Source organism: Delphinus delphis, chromosome 2 (genome assembly GCF_949987515.2).
Source record: "Delphinus delphis chromosome 2, mDelDel1.2, whole genome shotgun sequence".
Classification (NCBI taxonomy): Eukaryota; Metazoa; Chordata; class Mammalia; order Artiodactyla; family Delphinidae; genus Delphinus; species Delphinus delphis.
Window position 1 is genome coordinate 131,252,160 of NC_082684.1, and position 16,383 is coordinate 131,268,542.

At 42.6% G+C, this 16,383-nt stretch overlaps 1 protein-coding gene across 9 annotated transcripts in view; it reads left to right on the plus strand.

The window, feature by feature from the left end:
- The window catches only part of PARP6 (poly(ADP-ribose) polymerase family member 6), a 28,211-nt gene extending 12,278 nt beyond the window's left edge, over positions 1-15,933 (plus strand). For 4 of the 9 annotated variants that reach the window (XM_060005669.1, XM_060005666.1, XM_069540470.1 and 1 more), the window contains 13 exons: positions 1,413-1,508; positions 1,809-1,901; positions 3,156-3,281; positions 4,547-4,612; positions 5,556-5,623; positions 6,919-6,967; positions 7,198-7,310; positions 8,077-8,149; positions 8,861-8,930; positions 14,428-14,507; positions 14,901-14,964; positions 15,136-15,220; positions 15,564-15,933. In XM_060005669.1, coding sequence (XP_059861652.1) covers positions 1,413-1,508; positions 1,809-1,901; positions 3,156-3,281; positions 4,547-4,612; positions 5,556-5,623; positions 6,919-6,967; positions 7,198-7,310; positions 8,077-8,149; positions 8,861-8,930; positions 14,428-14,507; positions 14,901-14,964; positions 15,136-15,220; positions 15,564-15,666 — 1,086 coding nt within the window. In that variant the 3' untranslated portion in view covers positions 15,667-15,933. Of the gene's footprint in view, positions 1-1,412; positions 1,509-1,808; positions 1,902-3,155; positions 3,282-4,546; positions 4,613-5,555; positions 5,624-6,918; positions 6,968-7,197; positions 7,311-8,076; positions 8,150-8,860; positions 8,931-14,427; positions 14,508-14,900; positions 14,965-15,135; positions 15,221-15,563 lie in introns of those variants that run through there. The other 5 variants (XM_060005668.1, XM_060005670.1, XR_009518455.1 and 2 more) reach the window with 3 other exon arrangements.
- The last annotated feature ends 450 nt before the right edge of the window (positions 15,934-16,383 follow it).

The window sequence follows — 16,383 nt, forward strand, 5'->3', positions numbered from 1 at the left end:
TGGCACACGGGCTTAGTTGCTTCGTGGCATGTGGGGTCTTCCTGGAGCAGGGCTTAAACCCGTGTCCCTTGCATTGGCAGGTGGATTCTTAACCACTGTGCCACCAGGGATGCCCCATGGTTTCACTTTTGCATCTCCATTATCTTTGTTCATGTCATTCCCTCCACTGACCTTTCTCACTATATCTGCCTATTGCAGTCAAGTCTCAGATGCCAGCTTTTCCATAAAATCTTCTCTGTTACTTGAAATGTATTAGCTGGAAGTGTGTCTCCTCTCATTGAACTCTTTTGATGCTTTTTGTTTTATATGACATTGATGTGTCAGGTACCATATGCTGCCTTGAATTGTAATTAAGTTGTGTACATACCACATCTTCTCTGTTGGAGTATGGGGTCTGAGAAGACAGTCTTTTATGTTATTGAATAATCAAGGAGAACTTTCACTGAGCTAGGTGCATAGTAGGCATTCAATAAATCTGCATTAAATGAATGAATAAAAGCCCTTGCATGTCCATTTACCATCCCAAAAGTTTGTGAAATGGGAACAATTTGATTTATACACAAAGTGTACATGGTTGCAAAAGCCATGCTAAGACAGAGTGTATAAAAAATACTTTAGGGGCTTCCCTGGTGGCGCAGTGGTTGAGAGTCTGCCTGCCGATGCAGGGGACACGGTTTCGTTCCCCGGTCTGGGAAGATCCCACATGCTGCAGAGCAGCTGGGCCCGTGAGCCATGGCCGCTAAGCCTGCGCGTCCGGAGCCTGTGCTCCGCAACGGGAGAGGCCACAACAGTGAGAGGCCTGCGTACCGCAAAAAAAACCAAAAAAACCCCCAAAAAAACACTTTAGGATATTGCTGCATGAGCTCTGGATTTGTGCTGTCTTCCCAGCACAGAGTTTTATCTATGGTCTTGATCAGTTTACAGGCTGATTGTTCTAGGTAGTTAAAATGGCTTCTCAGGCATCTGATCATGGACTGAATACTCACTTGTCACATGGGGGCAATCTGTAATTACTACAACTAATGTTAATAGTTTGATTAGTACTTGTTTATAAAATACTTTCACAGAAATCATCTTTTTACTCTCAGTACCTTTGTGAGGTGAATAATGTCCACTTTGTAAATGAAGAAACCAAGGCTCAGGTTAATTGACTTGCCCAAAGTTATATATGGTATTAAGTAGTAGGGAGGGAATGTTAACCCAGGTCTTCTACCATGGCTGATCTTATTTTTATTATACTATATAGTCTTAGCTCTAGGGTTAGGCTATCAGTTTAAGTGCAGGATCCAAGAACAGATTCTACCTTAGGCACAAGGCTGGGAGGTAGGAGAGTAACTGGAAAAGAAGTTCAGATTATTTCCTACATCTGGGTCCGGGCTTCCAAAAGATAAGTAGAATCTCTCTCTCCTCAGATCATGAAATATGCAGAGCAGAGGATTCCAACATTGAACGAGTACTGCGTGGTGTGTGATGAGCAGCATGTCTTCCAGAATGGGTCCATGCTCAAGGTATATGCCTCTATTTCGTAACCCCCTTTCTTGCACCCTTAGCTGAGGCCCCTTACTTCCTCATCTCTCCATTTTTCCTTTCTTCCTGGATCTATGGTAAAGGTAGAATTCTGTCCACACTCCTTGAGACTCTAGAAATAATTGTTTTTCTCAGAAAGCAAATCTCAGCAGTCCTATTTGGAAAGATGAGGATATGTGAATATCAATCTAGAGTTGTCTGAGGTCAGGCACCCCTCTTGCACTATGATACCTTCTTATTGGACACCTCCTGCCATCACCATCTCTAATATGTCCATTCAGCCAGCCGTCTGTACTCGTGAACTGTGCGTTTTCTCCTTCTACACCTTGGGAGTCATGTCCGGAGCTGCAGAGGAGGTGGCCACTGGAGCAGAGGTATGGGGGAGGGAAAAGCTGCTGGGGAATTGGGATCAGGAAAGGCTGGGGAACACAGCAGTTTCACTGCTTGGAATTTAATCTCCAGAAATGCTTTTCTGTGTAAGGATGTTCACTATAGTATAAAAAACCCCACTATAGTGGGTTTTTAAAATATTTTACTTATTTACTTTTTGGCTGCGCCACGTGGCTTACAGGATCTTAGTTCCCCGATCAGGATTTGAACCTGTGCCCTGGGCAGTGAAAGCGCAGAGTCCTAACCACTGGACCTACAGGGAATTCCCTAGTATTGTTCATAATAGTTTAAAAAAAAAAGTGGATACAAGCCCCTCTGTACAGGGTCCAGTTAAAGAATGATGGTATGTCCTTTGCAGTAGAAATTTTTGGATAGAAAATTATAGCATATATAAAAAAGAAAACAACAGTATGTATAAAGAATTCTTTTTTTTTATTGCCTATATAATAAAATAACAGTTTCTGTAGGGAAAACATCTGGAAGAATATACATCAAACTTAGCAGTAGTTACCTGTGAGGAGTGAGATTTGGGGGCAAGGGGATGATTTTCCTCTTTTTTTAATCACCCTTTTAAACATTGTTCTTGAATTTTTATAATGAGGTTATATTTTCTAATGAAAAAATCATAAACATTTGTCTTTTTTTAATTTTATTAAAATATAGTTGATTTATAATGTGTTAATTTCTGCTTTAGAGCAAAGTGATTCAGTTATACATATATATACATCCATTTTCATAATTCTTTTCCATTATGGTTTATCAGAGGATATTGAATATAGTTTCCTGTGCTATACAGTAGGACCTTGTTGTTTATTCATTCCATATATAATAGTTCGCATCTGCTAATCCCAAGCTCCAAATCCATCCCTCTTCCACACTTCATATTTGCTTTTTTTTTTTTTTCCATATTTGCTTTTAAAAAGAGAAATGCTGGGCTTCCCTGGTGGCGCAGTGGTTGAGAGTCTGCCTGCCGATGCAGGGGACAAGGGTTCGTGCCCCGGTCCGGGAAGATCCCACGTGCCGCGGAGCTCCTAGGCCCGTGAGCCATGGCTGCTGGGCCTGCGCGTCCGGAGCCTGTGCTCCGCAACGGGAGAGGCCTGCGTACCGCCAAAAAAAAAAAAAAAAAAAAAAGAGAAATGCTGAGAACCTCCAGAAGGTAGACCTATGCTGGGTACTGTGTGACTCCCAGCACTGGGAAATCATTTAGCTTTTGCCCCCTTTCTCTCCTTTCTCTTAAGGTGGTGGATCTGCTGGTGGCCATGTGTAGGGCAGCTTTGGAGTCCCCTAGAAAGAGCATCATCTTTGAGCCTTATCCCTCTGTGGTGGACCCCACTGATCCCAAGACTCTGGCCTTTAATCCTAAGGTATAGTTGCTTGGGAAGAAAATCAGGACTCAGGAACAGAGGTGTTAAAAGACAGTGGAAGACTTTGGGCTGTCATTCCAACAGCTTGGAATAAGGGGACAGAAGAAATGGAGCACTTGTTTCTTGGGAACTCTTGCTTTAGCCGTTTTAGTGAATAAATAACTAAACATAACTAATAATATAAGATAAATAATAACTTCTGAGTTTCTCAGAAGAAGGGGAGAACGATTAATATTAGTTATGTTATGATAGGGAATAATACAGACTTTGGAGCCAGACAGACGTTGATTCCATTTGAGGTTCTGCTACTCCCTAGCTGAATGGTGTTAGGCAAATCACTTAACCTTTCTGAACCTCAATTTCCTTATCTGTAAAAAGATAATATCTACTGTTATAAAAATGGGAGATAATATATATAAAATATTGTATAAGTTAGGGTTCTCTAGAGAAACAGAACCAATAGAAGATATTTAGAGAAAGAAATTTATTGTAAGAAATTGGCTCATGTGATTATGAAGGCTGAGAAGTACCAGGATCTGTAGTGGGCAAGCTGGAGATTCAGGAGAGCTGATGGTGTAAGTTCCAATCCAAAATCCAGCAGGCTTGAGATCTAAGAAGAGCTGATTTTTCAGTTCCAGTCTGAAAGTAGGAAAAGACCAATGTCCCAGCTCCAGGCAGCCAGGCTGGAGAAGTTCACTCTTACTCAGCTGTTTTGTTCTATTCAGGCCTTCAGCTGATTAGATGAGTCCCACCTGAATAGGGATGGCAGTCTCCTTTACTCAATCTGCTATTCAAAGGTTAATCTCCTCCAGAAACCCATTCACAGCCACACCCAGACACACCCATGGCCCAAATTGACACAATTGATGATTGACAAAATTGACCATCACAAGTACCCAGCACAGTGCTTCACTATTACTCTCATTGCTATGTATCAGGCACTATACCAGGTTCTTTACATACGTTATTTAATCTTCAGGTCATCTCTCTGAGGGTAGTGGGAATTTTTATCATCACTTACATACAGGGATACTGAGGTTCTAAGAGGTTAAGTAACTTACCCTATTACTCTCAGCTGGTAAAAAAAGAACTAGCATGTGATTCTAGAACTTTTTGACATTAAATCTGTGTTCTTTCCATGACATACTATGCTGTTTCCCTGGGGCCTAGAATTATTTTGTACATCTGGCCCATCCTTTTCATCATGTCTTACTCTCCTCCACTTTTGTTCATCTGGTTCTTCTCTTCCCATTGATTCTCCACAGAAGAAGAATTATGAGCGACTTCAGAAAGCTCTGGATAGTGTGATGTCCATCCGGGAGATGACCCAGGTATTCTACCCTCTGCCTGTCCCCTGCCTGCCCACTTAAGTGCCCTGTTCTGTTTGAAATTCATGCAAGTGGAGTGAAGATGTAGAGATGCTACTCAAATCCCTCACTGTATTCTCTTTAGTTTTCCCTCTTTAGCCTTCTCAGTCTTTGTTCTCTGTTTTGTTAGCTCTGTTATTCCTATTTCTCACTCCTTATGTATCTCTCAACCTTTACCTTTGCTGCTAGTTCCTTCACAAGTTGTTCCTATTTAATGTTTTTTCCATAATTCTTAGGGCATTAGAGAAGTGAGGGAAAGACCTCTGTCCAGGGTTGGGAGGGTGAGGAGGGGGGCTTGGAGGTAAGGAACTAGACCCAGGGGCCTACATCTTCTATCCTTCTAGGGGTGGGGCAGCCACATGGAGCAGTGACCATCCTTTGACTCAAGGCTGTCTCTCACCAGACTTCCCCACCCCTCGTCTGCAATCTCTGCATGAATAGACATTCATTTGTACTCACATTTACAGGTGGGCCTCTTCTCAGCAAATCCTATATATCACAGTTCAGATTAACACATAACATACACCCAGGAGGGATGATTTACTTGTCAGAAGGACTGTTATGTTTTATGTAAAGTTTTACCACAGGATTCCTTAGCCTAATCTTTCTGGGACATTGATTTTACTTATTTATTTATTTTGATTTATAATCAACTTTTTAGGGCTGTAGGAATTGCATAAAATGAGGGAGACCCACCTGCATGTTGTTTTGTAAGCATTTTCGGTCATTTTCATATTTATTTATGAGTCTTCCCAACCTGACTGGGGTCCTTGAGGGTGGGAAGCCCATCTCCTCTTGGTTTGGTATGGTCTTCAGTGCCTACCTTGCCCTGGGCCCTGATAGTCTGTGGAAAGTGGGAGGGCTCCCATCTCTCCTGGGAGATAACCTTACGGCCATTGTCTTACAGGGCTCATATCTGGAAATCAAGAAGCAGATGGACAAGCTGGATCCCCTGGCCCATCCTCTTCTGCAGTGGTATGAGTAGAATGGTTCATCCTTTGGCGGGTGGGGGAATGGGGCATAGTATCAAACATGGAGCCTACACCTTCTCTTAGAGGTGGTTTCAGCATCCTTCGCAAGGTTATAGATATTATGGTTGCTCTTTCTTGGGTTTTACTGATACACCTGCCCTTGACAGGAACTCAGATCCTACAAAGAGCCCACAAATTCTAATGTGATGTCTCAAGTTCTCTTCAGGTGTTTCTTGTTTCCCAATAGGTTTTTGAGTGCTGCTTCCATGTCGGAATTAACACTTCATTTCAGTCAGGGTTTCTATGCATGCAGAGAAGTCTGTCTCCCTCTTCTATGCCCTTTCCATATCTCAAGCCCTTCCTTGTTGATGTTGACTGTCCAGAGCCTTGAAGCACTATTATTACTCCCTTCTCCTAGCAAAGGTTCTGACCTTTCTCTACTTCCCTCCACCCCTTGCCCTCCCTCCCTGATCTTGATTCCTGTTCTCTTGATTTCTCTTCTCTTTTCCTGACATAGCTTTCCCCTTCTAGCTTACTTCCTTCTGTCTAGTCAGCCTTTGACATTAGTACTTTCTCAATGCAACATGCTCCCTCTTAGTATGAGGAATGACCAGGCATAGACCATCCAGGATGGCATCACAGGTACATGAGTGAAGCACAAAAGAAAAAAACCATGTCCACTATAAGAGATAATACTCCCTTGCTGAGCCCTCAACAGTTTATGCCTTTGTTCTCTCCTGTCCTCTAAGTTCAGCCTACATATGGCCCAGTCTGTCCCCAAATCCTCAGGAAGTTTGTTCTAGTTTCTTCTGTTTTTTTTCTGCAGCTCAAACAATAACTTTCCATTCCCCTCATCTCTGAGAGCCTTCAGCCTTCCTTTGAGCTCAGGCAGGATGGCTCCTGAGCCCCAGTTCTCAGTTTCTAAATCCCAAGTGTAAGTTGTCACCATTCTAATACAGACCCTACCTTTCTAACTTTTTTTGGTAGCTGACCTCTTGTGCTGACCTTTTGTTCTATCCTTTTCTCTCCCTAGATGTAGCAGCCCACCTCCCACTTCTCTCTTTCTTTCATCCATTGTGTTTACCCAGTAACTTGCTGGTCCCTGGTCAGTAACTTCGCTTTTACATTTTTATACACAAACATTACCACCCACAGGAATATCCAGATAGTGTCCTGGACTCAAACAGCCCTGGAATCCTTGCTTGTTCTCCCAGGGGCAGAGCAAGGCTGCTGCTTTGTTCAGGATGGCCTAACCACACACTTATTCTACCTTTTTGTTTTTTCTCTGTTTTGTCCTAGGATCATCTCTAGTAACAGGTCACACATTGTCAAACTACCTCTCAGCAGGGTAAGTGACCATTCTCCCTCTAAACACTAAATTTCTGGTGAGGGGCAGGGAGGGGCTCCAAACCAGCTAACTGAATTGGTCCTAGACCTGCCTGGTTGGGCTTGTCTCAGTAGTCTTTGGGCCTACACATATTTCCTTTCTTTGGGGTCAGTGCAAGCCTAGTTTGCTCCCTTCCCTCCCTGATCTCCATTTCTGCTCTGTTTTCCTGACCCCACCCCCACCCTGGGCAGCAGCTGAAGTTCATGCACACCTCACACCAGTTCCTCCTGCTGAGCAGCCCTCCCGCCAAGGAGGCTCGGTTCCGGACCGCCAAGAAGCTCTATGGCAGCACCTTTGCCTTCCAGTGAGGAGTGGGGCGGGGCTGGGGGTGGGTGCTGGATAAGGCAGAAATAATGTAGAGGGATGGGAAGGCAAGTTCACTTGAGGCATATGAGTTTGTGTTATCTATGTCCATCAACCAGTCAGTCAACAGATACTACATGCTATTGTGGTAGGTGCTGTAGAGGATAAAGATACATAAGATATGGTCTTTACTCTCAAGCTACTTGTGATGTAGTTGAGGAGAAATGACTTTTACATATAAAAATATGTGGTTGAAGGAACAGATTATAGCAGGGATAGATTTGAAAGCTACTTTGAAGGAAATCAGCAATTTATGCCCAGTTGTGAGAGGAGAGAGAGAAAAAGAGAGATTAAAGGTAACTTAAAGGGAGTTGGTGGTACCCTTTCCTTAAAGGAGATGTGAACTCATTACTGGAAGCCATATTTGGGATCAGTGATAATCGTGTTGAGTTTGAGATGAATTTGTTTAATTTGAGATATCAGGATAATAGGCAAATGAAAATATTGAACCAGCAGTTGAGGATTTAGGATAGGACTGTTTGAAGCATGGAAGAGAAGAGGAGACTGAATATTAAAATGTAAGGGTTAGCCACACACACACACATCTTGCATGCCTGTGACTATATCCATGTGCATATCCATTGCTAGGTTTATTTGTGTCCATCTTCATGTCCTGTGAGTGTGAGAATGGGTGGGAGTGGCAGTCTTGGAAGTGCTCCTGGGAACCTCATTCCATGAGGAGACATATATTCTACCCTGCCTTACAGTGGGTCCCACATTGAGAACTGGCATTCGATCCTGCGCAATGGGCTGGTCAATGCATCCTACACCAAACTGCAGGTGAGGCTGTGCCCCTTTTCCCTTTCTCTCCACCCCCCTCCCTGCCCCACTCAGTTTTGAAGTCTTCTCTAGAGTACTCAACTGTTTTTGCCTCAGTGTCCTCAAACCTAGCCTCCCGTGAGGCTTCGCTAGGGAGGAAGTTGAAACTGTGTATAGAATGAACGTGGCTGTTGTATTTTGACCCTAGCCTGTGTTTTTTGGTGTTTTTAGGAATGGGCATATAGCTGTAGGTAGAAATAATAAATTGCTGATTGCAGCCACTGTGATAAATTAACTTGTTAGAGCTTTTCAATATATGTGACTATTCATTCAGATAGTTGATATAGGAGACATTTCTTTGCCCTGCAAGACTCCAAGGAATAGTTATTGTTCCTCCTCCTGACTGCCTGTTCTGCATTCCTTTTTGGAGGGTGGGGATCTGCATATATACCAAGGCCTAGGGACAGGAGCATGTCTTCTGAGGAACTGACTCAGTGGCTCTGCCACTCCTCACTCTCCAAGGCATCAATATCTACTATTTCACAGGCAAAGGGGTTAACTTGCATCCACTTTTCAGCCAATCAGCTTTTCAAGAGTAGGTGCCTAAAGTTATCTGAGCGAGTGAGAAGATTAAATGGAGGGACAGAGGGCTGGATAAGCCTTGTGGCTGCCTAATACACAGCCATGGGTGGGCCCAGGCTCATATTGCTCATCCTGGTGTTTCCCTGCAAGCTGCATGGAGCAGCCTATGGCAAAGGCATCTACCTGAGCCCCATCTCCAGTATTTCCTTTGGATACTCAGGTAAGAAATAATCTTTGGTCACATTGACTCTATTTACATTGCATCCATTTTGTGAATACATAATCCTATGCTGTCTCCTCTTCCATCATGGACACTTGGTCTGTGTCAGCTCTCTCCCCAATCATGGATACATAATCTTTCTCTGTTTTCTCTCATTAGGAATTTAGATTCTTTGCAAGTTGAGGCAAACTATCTCCCTTTCTCTTAGGTATCCTCTTCTCCATAGGGATCGTTTTATTCATTGTGGGGCCTTGGTCCTGGGAGTGGGTTAAGGAATAACTGGGAAATGAAACTAGGCTCTTCGGAGAACACATTTTTGGTGTTGGCATTAGCCTGTCATTATAGATTGTGTGTGTGCACACCACGTGCATGCGAGTTTATATATGAATGCACTTGAAGGCTTGAGCCCCTTCCACTGGCTTACATTTCTGAAGACATTGTTCTCCTCCTTGTCAACCACCTTTTAAAATTTAAACTATGTATAATCATACACTATTATATTAGTCACGTTGAATGCAAGAGGAAGCATTTTATTCCAAAGATAAGGCATAAACAATGTCCAGATTCTAGTCAGGAGATGAGTTCAGCTGCGTCCAGCTCAGAAAATGAATCTGACTTAGCTCTCTCATTGTTTCAAGTTTATGTCAGAGTTCCTTTTCAGTCTTCTTTTGTTCTTGTTCTGTATAGTCTCTATATAAAAGTGAGCCACCATATAGTTGCATGTCTACCATATGAAGGGGCCAGTGCTAGATTTTTATAAATTACTATTTAGTATTCTCCATTAATTGTAACTGTTATAAAGATAACACTTAGTTCCAGAATAACAGAACTAGAAAAGTCTCTAACGACAGAATAAACCAAACAAAGTAGAAGAAAGGAGTTAATATAGGTAAGAACCAAAATCAGTGAAATAAAAACAGGTACAATAGATAGGCTCAAAAAAGCCAAGAGATGATTCTTTTAAAGAACTAACAAAACAGATAAACCTGGCTAGATTGATTAAGAAGAAAAAGAGCACAATTAAATAATATTATGAATGAAAAAGGGAACATAACTATAGATAGAGCAAAATTTTAAAAGCTAATAAAATTCTGTCAACTTTATGCCAGTGATTTGAAGACTTTGTCAAAATTGATAAATTCCTAGAAAAATATAACTTAACAAAACTGATTCAAGAAGAAATAGAAAGCCTGAATAGCTCTAAAATTGTAAAATACATTGAAATAGTAGTTTCAAATTTGCCACAACAAAACAAAACAAAGAACTTACCAAACCCAGATAATTTTTTTTTAAACATCTTTATTGGAGTATAATTGCTTTACAATGGTGTGTTAGTTTCTGCTAAACCCAGATAATTTTACAAGTGAGTCTTAAGTCACACTTTCAAAGAACAAATTATCCCAGTCTTAAACAAAATCACCCAGAGAATAGAAAAAGATGGAATTACAAATCATAAAAGATTGGTAAATTTGACTTTATTAAAACAAAAAGCTTCTGTTCGTCAGAAGACACCTTAAGAAAGTGAAAACGCAAGTTACAAACCAGAAGACATTTGTAACACACACAACTATAAAAGATTAGTAATAAAGATGCATTATAAAAATTCTTACAAATTAGGAAAAGACAACCCAATAAAAAAAAAGGCAAACAGCATGAACAGGCATCTCACTGATAAAATGACCAAAAAATATGAGCAGCTGCTCATCCTCTGTTAATCAAGGAAGTAAAAGCAAGACCGTAATCACTTACCATGTACCATCTACATGGATTGGCAAAAATTAAAAAATCTGATAATACCTCTGATTGTACCAGAGGTTGCAGATAAGCAGGATCTGGTTTATCACTTACGGGAATATAAATTGGTAGGACCACTTTGGAAAACATTTGGTGTTAAATTTCATAAAGCTGAGAAATTTTATCCCTGTGACCCAGCATTTTCATTTCTGCATATGTGCACCCAAAGGTGTGTACATGAATGTTCAGAGTAATATTGTTTGCAGCAGCAAATCTTAGAAACAACCCAAGTGCTCATCATCAGGAGAATGGATAAATACATTTTAATATATTCTTACAATGGATTATTATTCATCAATGAAAATGAACCAACAGTGGCATTCAGCAACATGGAAAAAATGTTGAGTAAATAATAGTTGAGTAAAAAAAAAAAAAGGCAAGCCCAGAGGACTACTGTATGATGCCTTTTTTATGTTGCTCAAAAATTAAAATTAGGACTTACCTGGTGGTGCAGTGGTTAAGAATCCGCCTGCCAATGCAGGGGACATGGGTTCGAGCCCTGGTCCGGGAAGATCCCACATGCCGCGGAGCAGCTAAGCCTGTGCACTACAGCTACTGAGCCTGCACTCTAGAGCCCACAAGCCACAACTACTGAGCCCATGAGCCACAACTACTGAAGCCTGTGCATTTAGAGCTTGTGCTCTGCAACAAGGAAGCCACCGCAATGAGAAGCCCACACACCACAATGAAGACCCAATGCAGGCAAAAAATAGATAATTAATTAATTTAAAAAATTAGAATTATTTAGCTATGTGCGTGTGCATGATAAAACTAAAGAAAAAAATAACTCAAATTTTGGGATAGTGGATACCTCCCAAGTGGAGGCAGATAGTTGGGATAGAGTTAGGAGCACTTAGATGTAAGTCACTGTTAATGTTTTAGTTCTTGGATTTCGTTCTTAGGTCTGTAGGTATTCATTGTCCTATTAAATAAATGATAGTGTGTTGTGAACCAAAGGTTATGATTAATCCAAGAAGGGTAAGGGCCCAGTGAATATACATTTATTGAATGTGTGAATGAATCTTATTCTTTGTGCCTGGGGTCCACAGTCAGGGTGGGATCAGGGTACTCTTTTGGCTTTGTCTAGGTTCCACAATTTTTATCTTTGTCCCAGCCTGAGCCTCCCTCTAATTAAGCTCTAATTCTAAGTAGTGAGATTCTCCTGGCTTTTACTGCCCACAAAATTCTTTCTTCTTGTCTGTTTTCTCCCTGTTCTCTCCCTCTCTCCTCTCCCATTGGCCTTTGTTTATTACTGAGTGCCTGAATACCTTTAGTTATTAGATGGAGCCAGGAATCTCTATTGACTTCTTAACTTTCTTCTTCATGTACTGATAACGTAAAAACATCATATGGCACCATCCTTCTCCCTCCAAAGGTCGACTTGATTATAAATACAAAATACCTTATGCTTTTACTACTGGAATTACAGGTCATCTTGTCCAGTCTCTTATTACTTTACAGGTAGGAAAGTAGATAACACAGAAAAGTTAAATGACTTTCTTAGGGTCACACAGATCTAAGTAGCAGAGTTAGGACTGGAATCCAGTTTTCCTAACTTCTAGGCCAGTGTTCTTATTATATTGGACTCACAGGGTAGGCTTTGCTTGAATGACTGAGTCTGAGAGCCCCATAGATATGTGAGAGTCTCTGATACTGGGTGAGATGTGTGTAAATGTCCAAGTTATTTTAGTTAACTCCAGCATTTGGCCAACTCTGTCTTCTTTGTATGTTTCCTTCCACCCCTTTCTGCTCTGGTTTTCTCTATTTTTCCTCAGGGTATCTGTAGCCTAGTGACATTGGGTGCCCTCTGGGGGTCATTGTAAATAGAGAGCATTCATTTGACTAGCGGAGCCCCTAATGACTTGGCCATAGTGAGCAGGTTAAAATGAGGGACAGTGGGAAAGGAGATGGTAAACTCGATCTTTGTGTTTAGTCGTGTTTAGAAGCTTCTCACAAGTGTATACTCTGGACACAAAGCAGATTATTCTGGCCTCCAGGTTCTCAGGGTGTCTGGTCTCAGGGAAACTGACAGAAGATGATTGGGTCATTATGGTCAGGACAGTGTGCAACAGGATTGGGATGGGACAAGATTTGGATTATATCATAAGGGCCATCTCTAAGACCAGCCATAGAAATCAGATTGTTCTCTCTTAACGTCTGGGATAAAACCTAAATGGGAATTTCACTCAGAACTATGCACTGAAATACCCAGGCTGAGAAAGTCATCATGTTTGGATGCAGAGCTAAACCTAGTTAAGGCTAATGGAGAAGTTGTAAACAGAGGGGTGGTGGGTGTCCTGTAGGAGAAAGAAATTGGCAATTCAAGTCTTGAGGCTCTCATTGCCCTAAATTTTGTTCAGGCAGTAAATCTGTCATGGGGCTTCAGTGTGAGTGCATGATGAATTGACAGCCTGAGCAGTGAAGAATGTCAGTCCAGTGGTTATCATCCCTACTTCTATACCGTGGCTATCACAAAACCAAGACTTGCAGCAGTGTGGAGTTAGTAATAATAGAAAGTTCCAGGGTGGACTGGTGAGATAAGTGCCCTGCTTATGGCCTGCAATGATAGCATCATTTCCCATCTTCATCCGTCTCCCTCTTGGGTCTCATGGTCTCATACACAGACTCATCCCTGACTGTGATAAGGCTGGGCCTGTGATAAAGCTGAATACAGAGACTGAAGTCCTAATCATAGGCCAGAAAGAGTTGGGAATAGGGGCACACAAGCACTGTTGCACATCTAAGTAGGAAGAATCCAGAATGAATCTATAAATGTTATAAACAGGGCTATTCAGTGAGGAGTAAAGATGGCGGAGGATTTATGAATTTAGATAGGGTGAAAATGAGTGAATTGGCACCTCTCCCTCAAGTCTGGGAGGACTTTCTGAAGGAAGCAGGACTCTTCAAGGTAGTTGCCGTTGTGGTTACCTGTGGAAAATTATTCATCACTTAACTGCTCTGCTTTCTCCCTTTTCTCTGAATGACCCTGGTCAGAGCTTTTTATGTAACTTTGAACTAGAGCAGATCTGACTTGCTCTGCTTGCTTCCTCTCCACTCATTTCACTCAGCCTGGCATTTGACCCGAGGTGTTGATGTCACCACTCTCCTAGGCCCCTCATTCCTGACTCATTTCTTGTGTTACTCCCTGTCTTAGAACCCTTCAGTGATTCCCAGATGTTCTCAGGATAAACTCCATTTGCTTTAACAAGGCCTATTAGGCCTGCTTGATCTTATCCTACCTTATCTCTTCTACATCATCTCTCACCACTTCTCTGCCATCAACTAAGCTGGTACAAACTAAGGCACACTGCTTTGTCTTTCCTCCAGGCCTTTTAATATCCTATTATCTCTGCCTAGAATACTTCTTCCCTCTTCATTTAGCTAACTCTTCCTAATCCTGTAGTTCTCAGCATAGCTGTCACCAGGAAGCCTTCTTCAAACCCCGAGGCTAGGTTAGTTCTTCTCTGGCTCACACAGTGCTCTATATTCTCCCCATCATAACCCTTACCCTGCTCTGTTGTAATTATTTGTTCCTTTCCTGTAATCTCCATCAGACTAAATTCTGTGACGGCAGATACGCTGTTTGCTTTATTCACTGCTGAATCACCAAGCGTCTCTAGCTCAGTGCCTGGCACATAGTAGGCACTCGGTAAATATTTGACTAAGGAATGGGTGAATGAACTGGTTTGTTTTTCTGTGGCAGGAATGGGAAAAGGACAGCACAGGATGCCCTCCAAGGACGAGCTGGTCCAGAGATATAACAGAATGAATACCATCCCCCAGGTATTATTAGTTGCCGTTGCTCCACTGAGGCAGGACCCTTCCTCTGGGATAAGTTTAGGTTACAGAGATGGATGGGGAAACAATGGTGGTGGTGGAGGTGGTGGTGGTGGGTGGTTTAAAGATCATTTGAAGGAATCAGATATGTTCTAAGATGAACACATTTCTAGAGTCATCTGTGGCCTCAGTCATAAGTATGAAAGCAGAGACTGAGTTTAAATCCAGTGACATGAAAACGTAAAGATGGAAGCCTGGACTCATCCAGATTGATTATGGAAAGCAAAAATTTCAGGGGGGTGGCTGGATATCCCAATCCCCATCCCCAACCATTACCAACTAACTAGCCTCTCTAGGGAAAGCTATAACCATCTACCTGGCTCTGCTCTCCTCTTCCAGACCCGATCCATTCAGTCAAGGTTCCTGCAGAGTCGGAATCTAAACTGTATAGCACTTTGTGAAGGTAGGTATCTCACCCAGTCCCTGTTTTTCTGGGTCCCCAACCTTTATTTCTGGTGCAACTTTGGCACATGATCTAGCCAAGGTTGATGTTGAAGCATCATATCTTCCCATCCGTGCCTGGACTCTCTGACCCAAGCATTATATGTATAACTTCTGGCCCTTCTCTTCCCAGTGATTACATCTAAGGACCTCCAGAAGCATGGGAACATCTGGGTGTGCCCTGTGTCCGACCATGTCTGCACACGGTTCTTCTTTGTGTAAGTCTAGGAGGGTTCCTTGGGAATTACTTGGAGGAGTGAGGGTGAGAGCATGATGATATGTGACTACTGGGAAAGTCTGTTTCTGTTATCGGAGACTTGTCTCTGGCTACCTGAGTGGAGCTGGCACTGGGACTTTCCCCTTGGAGGATAGGGATGGGTATAGATAAAGGTCTGTTGAGAGGAAACCAGATAAGCTGAATCTCTTCCACCCTAAAGAGTATCAAGAAAGGGTTTTGACTTCTTGGATGGGATGGCCACACCTCCAAATGCAGTTCCATTGGTTGACATTATTCTGGTATTGTTCTCTCTCTTATGCTCACACTTGCCCTATCTTTGGCAGATATGAGGATGGTCAGGTGGGCGATGCCAACATTAATACTCAGGACCCCAAGATACAGAAGGAAATCATGCGTGTGATCGGAACTCAGGTTTACACAAACTGAGGGGGCCCCAGCCCTCGTACCACCCCCGTTCCCCCAGGATCCACCTGCCCTCATAAAAGGGCTCAGGAGCAGCAACCGAGGCTGCCCTGAGGAATCAAGAGGCCATTACCAAGGGGCAGGAAAAGGACAGAAGAGGCGGCCTTCATGGTGGAGACTGACCCAGGAACCACTCCACATTTGGATGGCCCAGACTGACTCCCTACCTGATTTTCCCAGTTGACTTCACCCTGTTTGTAAATAAAACAATAAAATGGAAGGTGCTGTGGATTGGATATGATCACTGTGGTCCGACTAACCTTGGCCCAGCACCTGCCCCAAGCCCCCAAATGCGGGTGGGGGTGGGGAGAGTGGAATATCATGAGGGTTGGGATTATTTATGTTGGATGGAGTCAAAGCTAAGTCCATGTAGTATAGTATACTACAGATCTGTCAACATTTTAATCAACGGATTAGACAAAGGAAACTTATGCAGATGACACAAACTGAGAAGGATATAGAATACCACTGGTGACTCTTCTTCAAGGTTTAAAAGGACCACTGAGGCCAAAGCAGCTCAGATTTCCTATCCTTAGGACCTCTACGTTCTGCACAAAACCTATCCGCTCTCCCTTGCTCTGTGTCTTGGGGGCTGGGCCCTACTCTCCTCCTCGCAGCTATTTCTTTGGGATAAGAGAGGTGGGGGGAGAGCTGGCAGGTGCAGGAAGCAGGTTGGTCTCT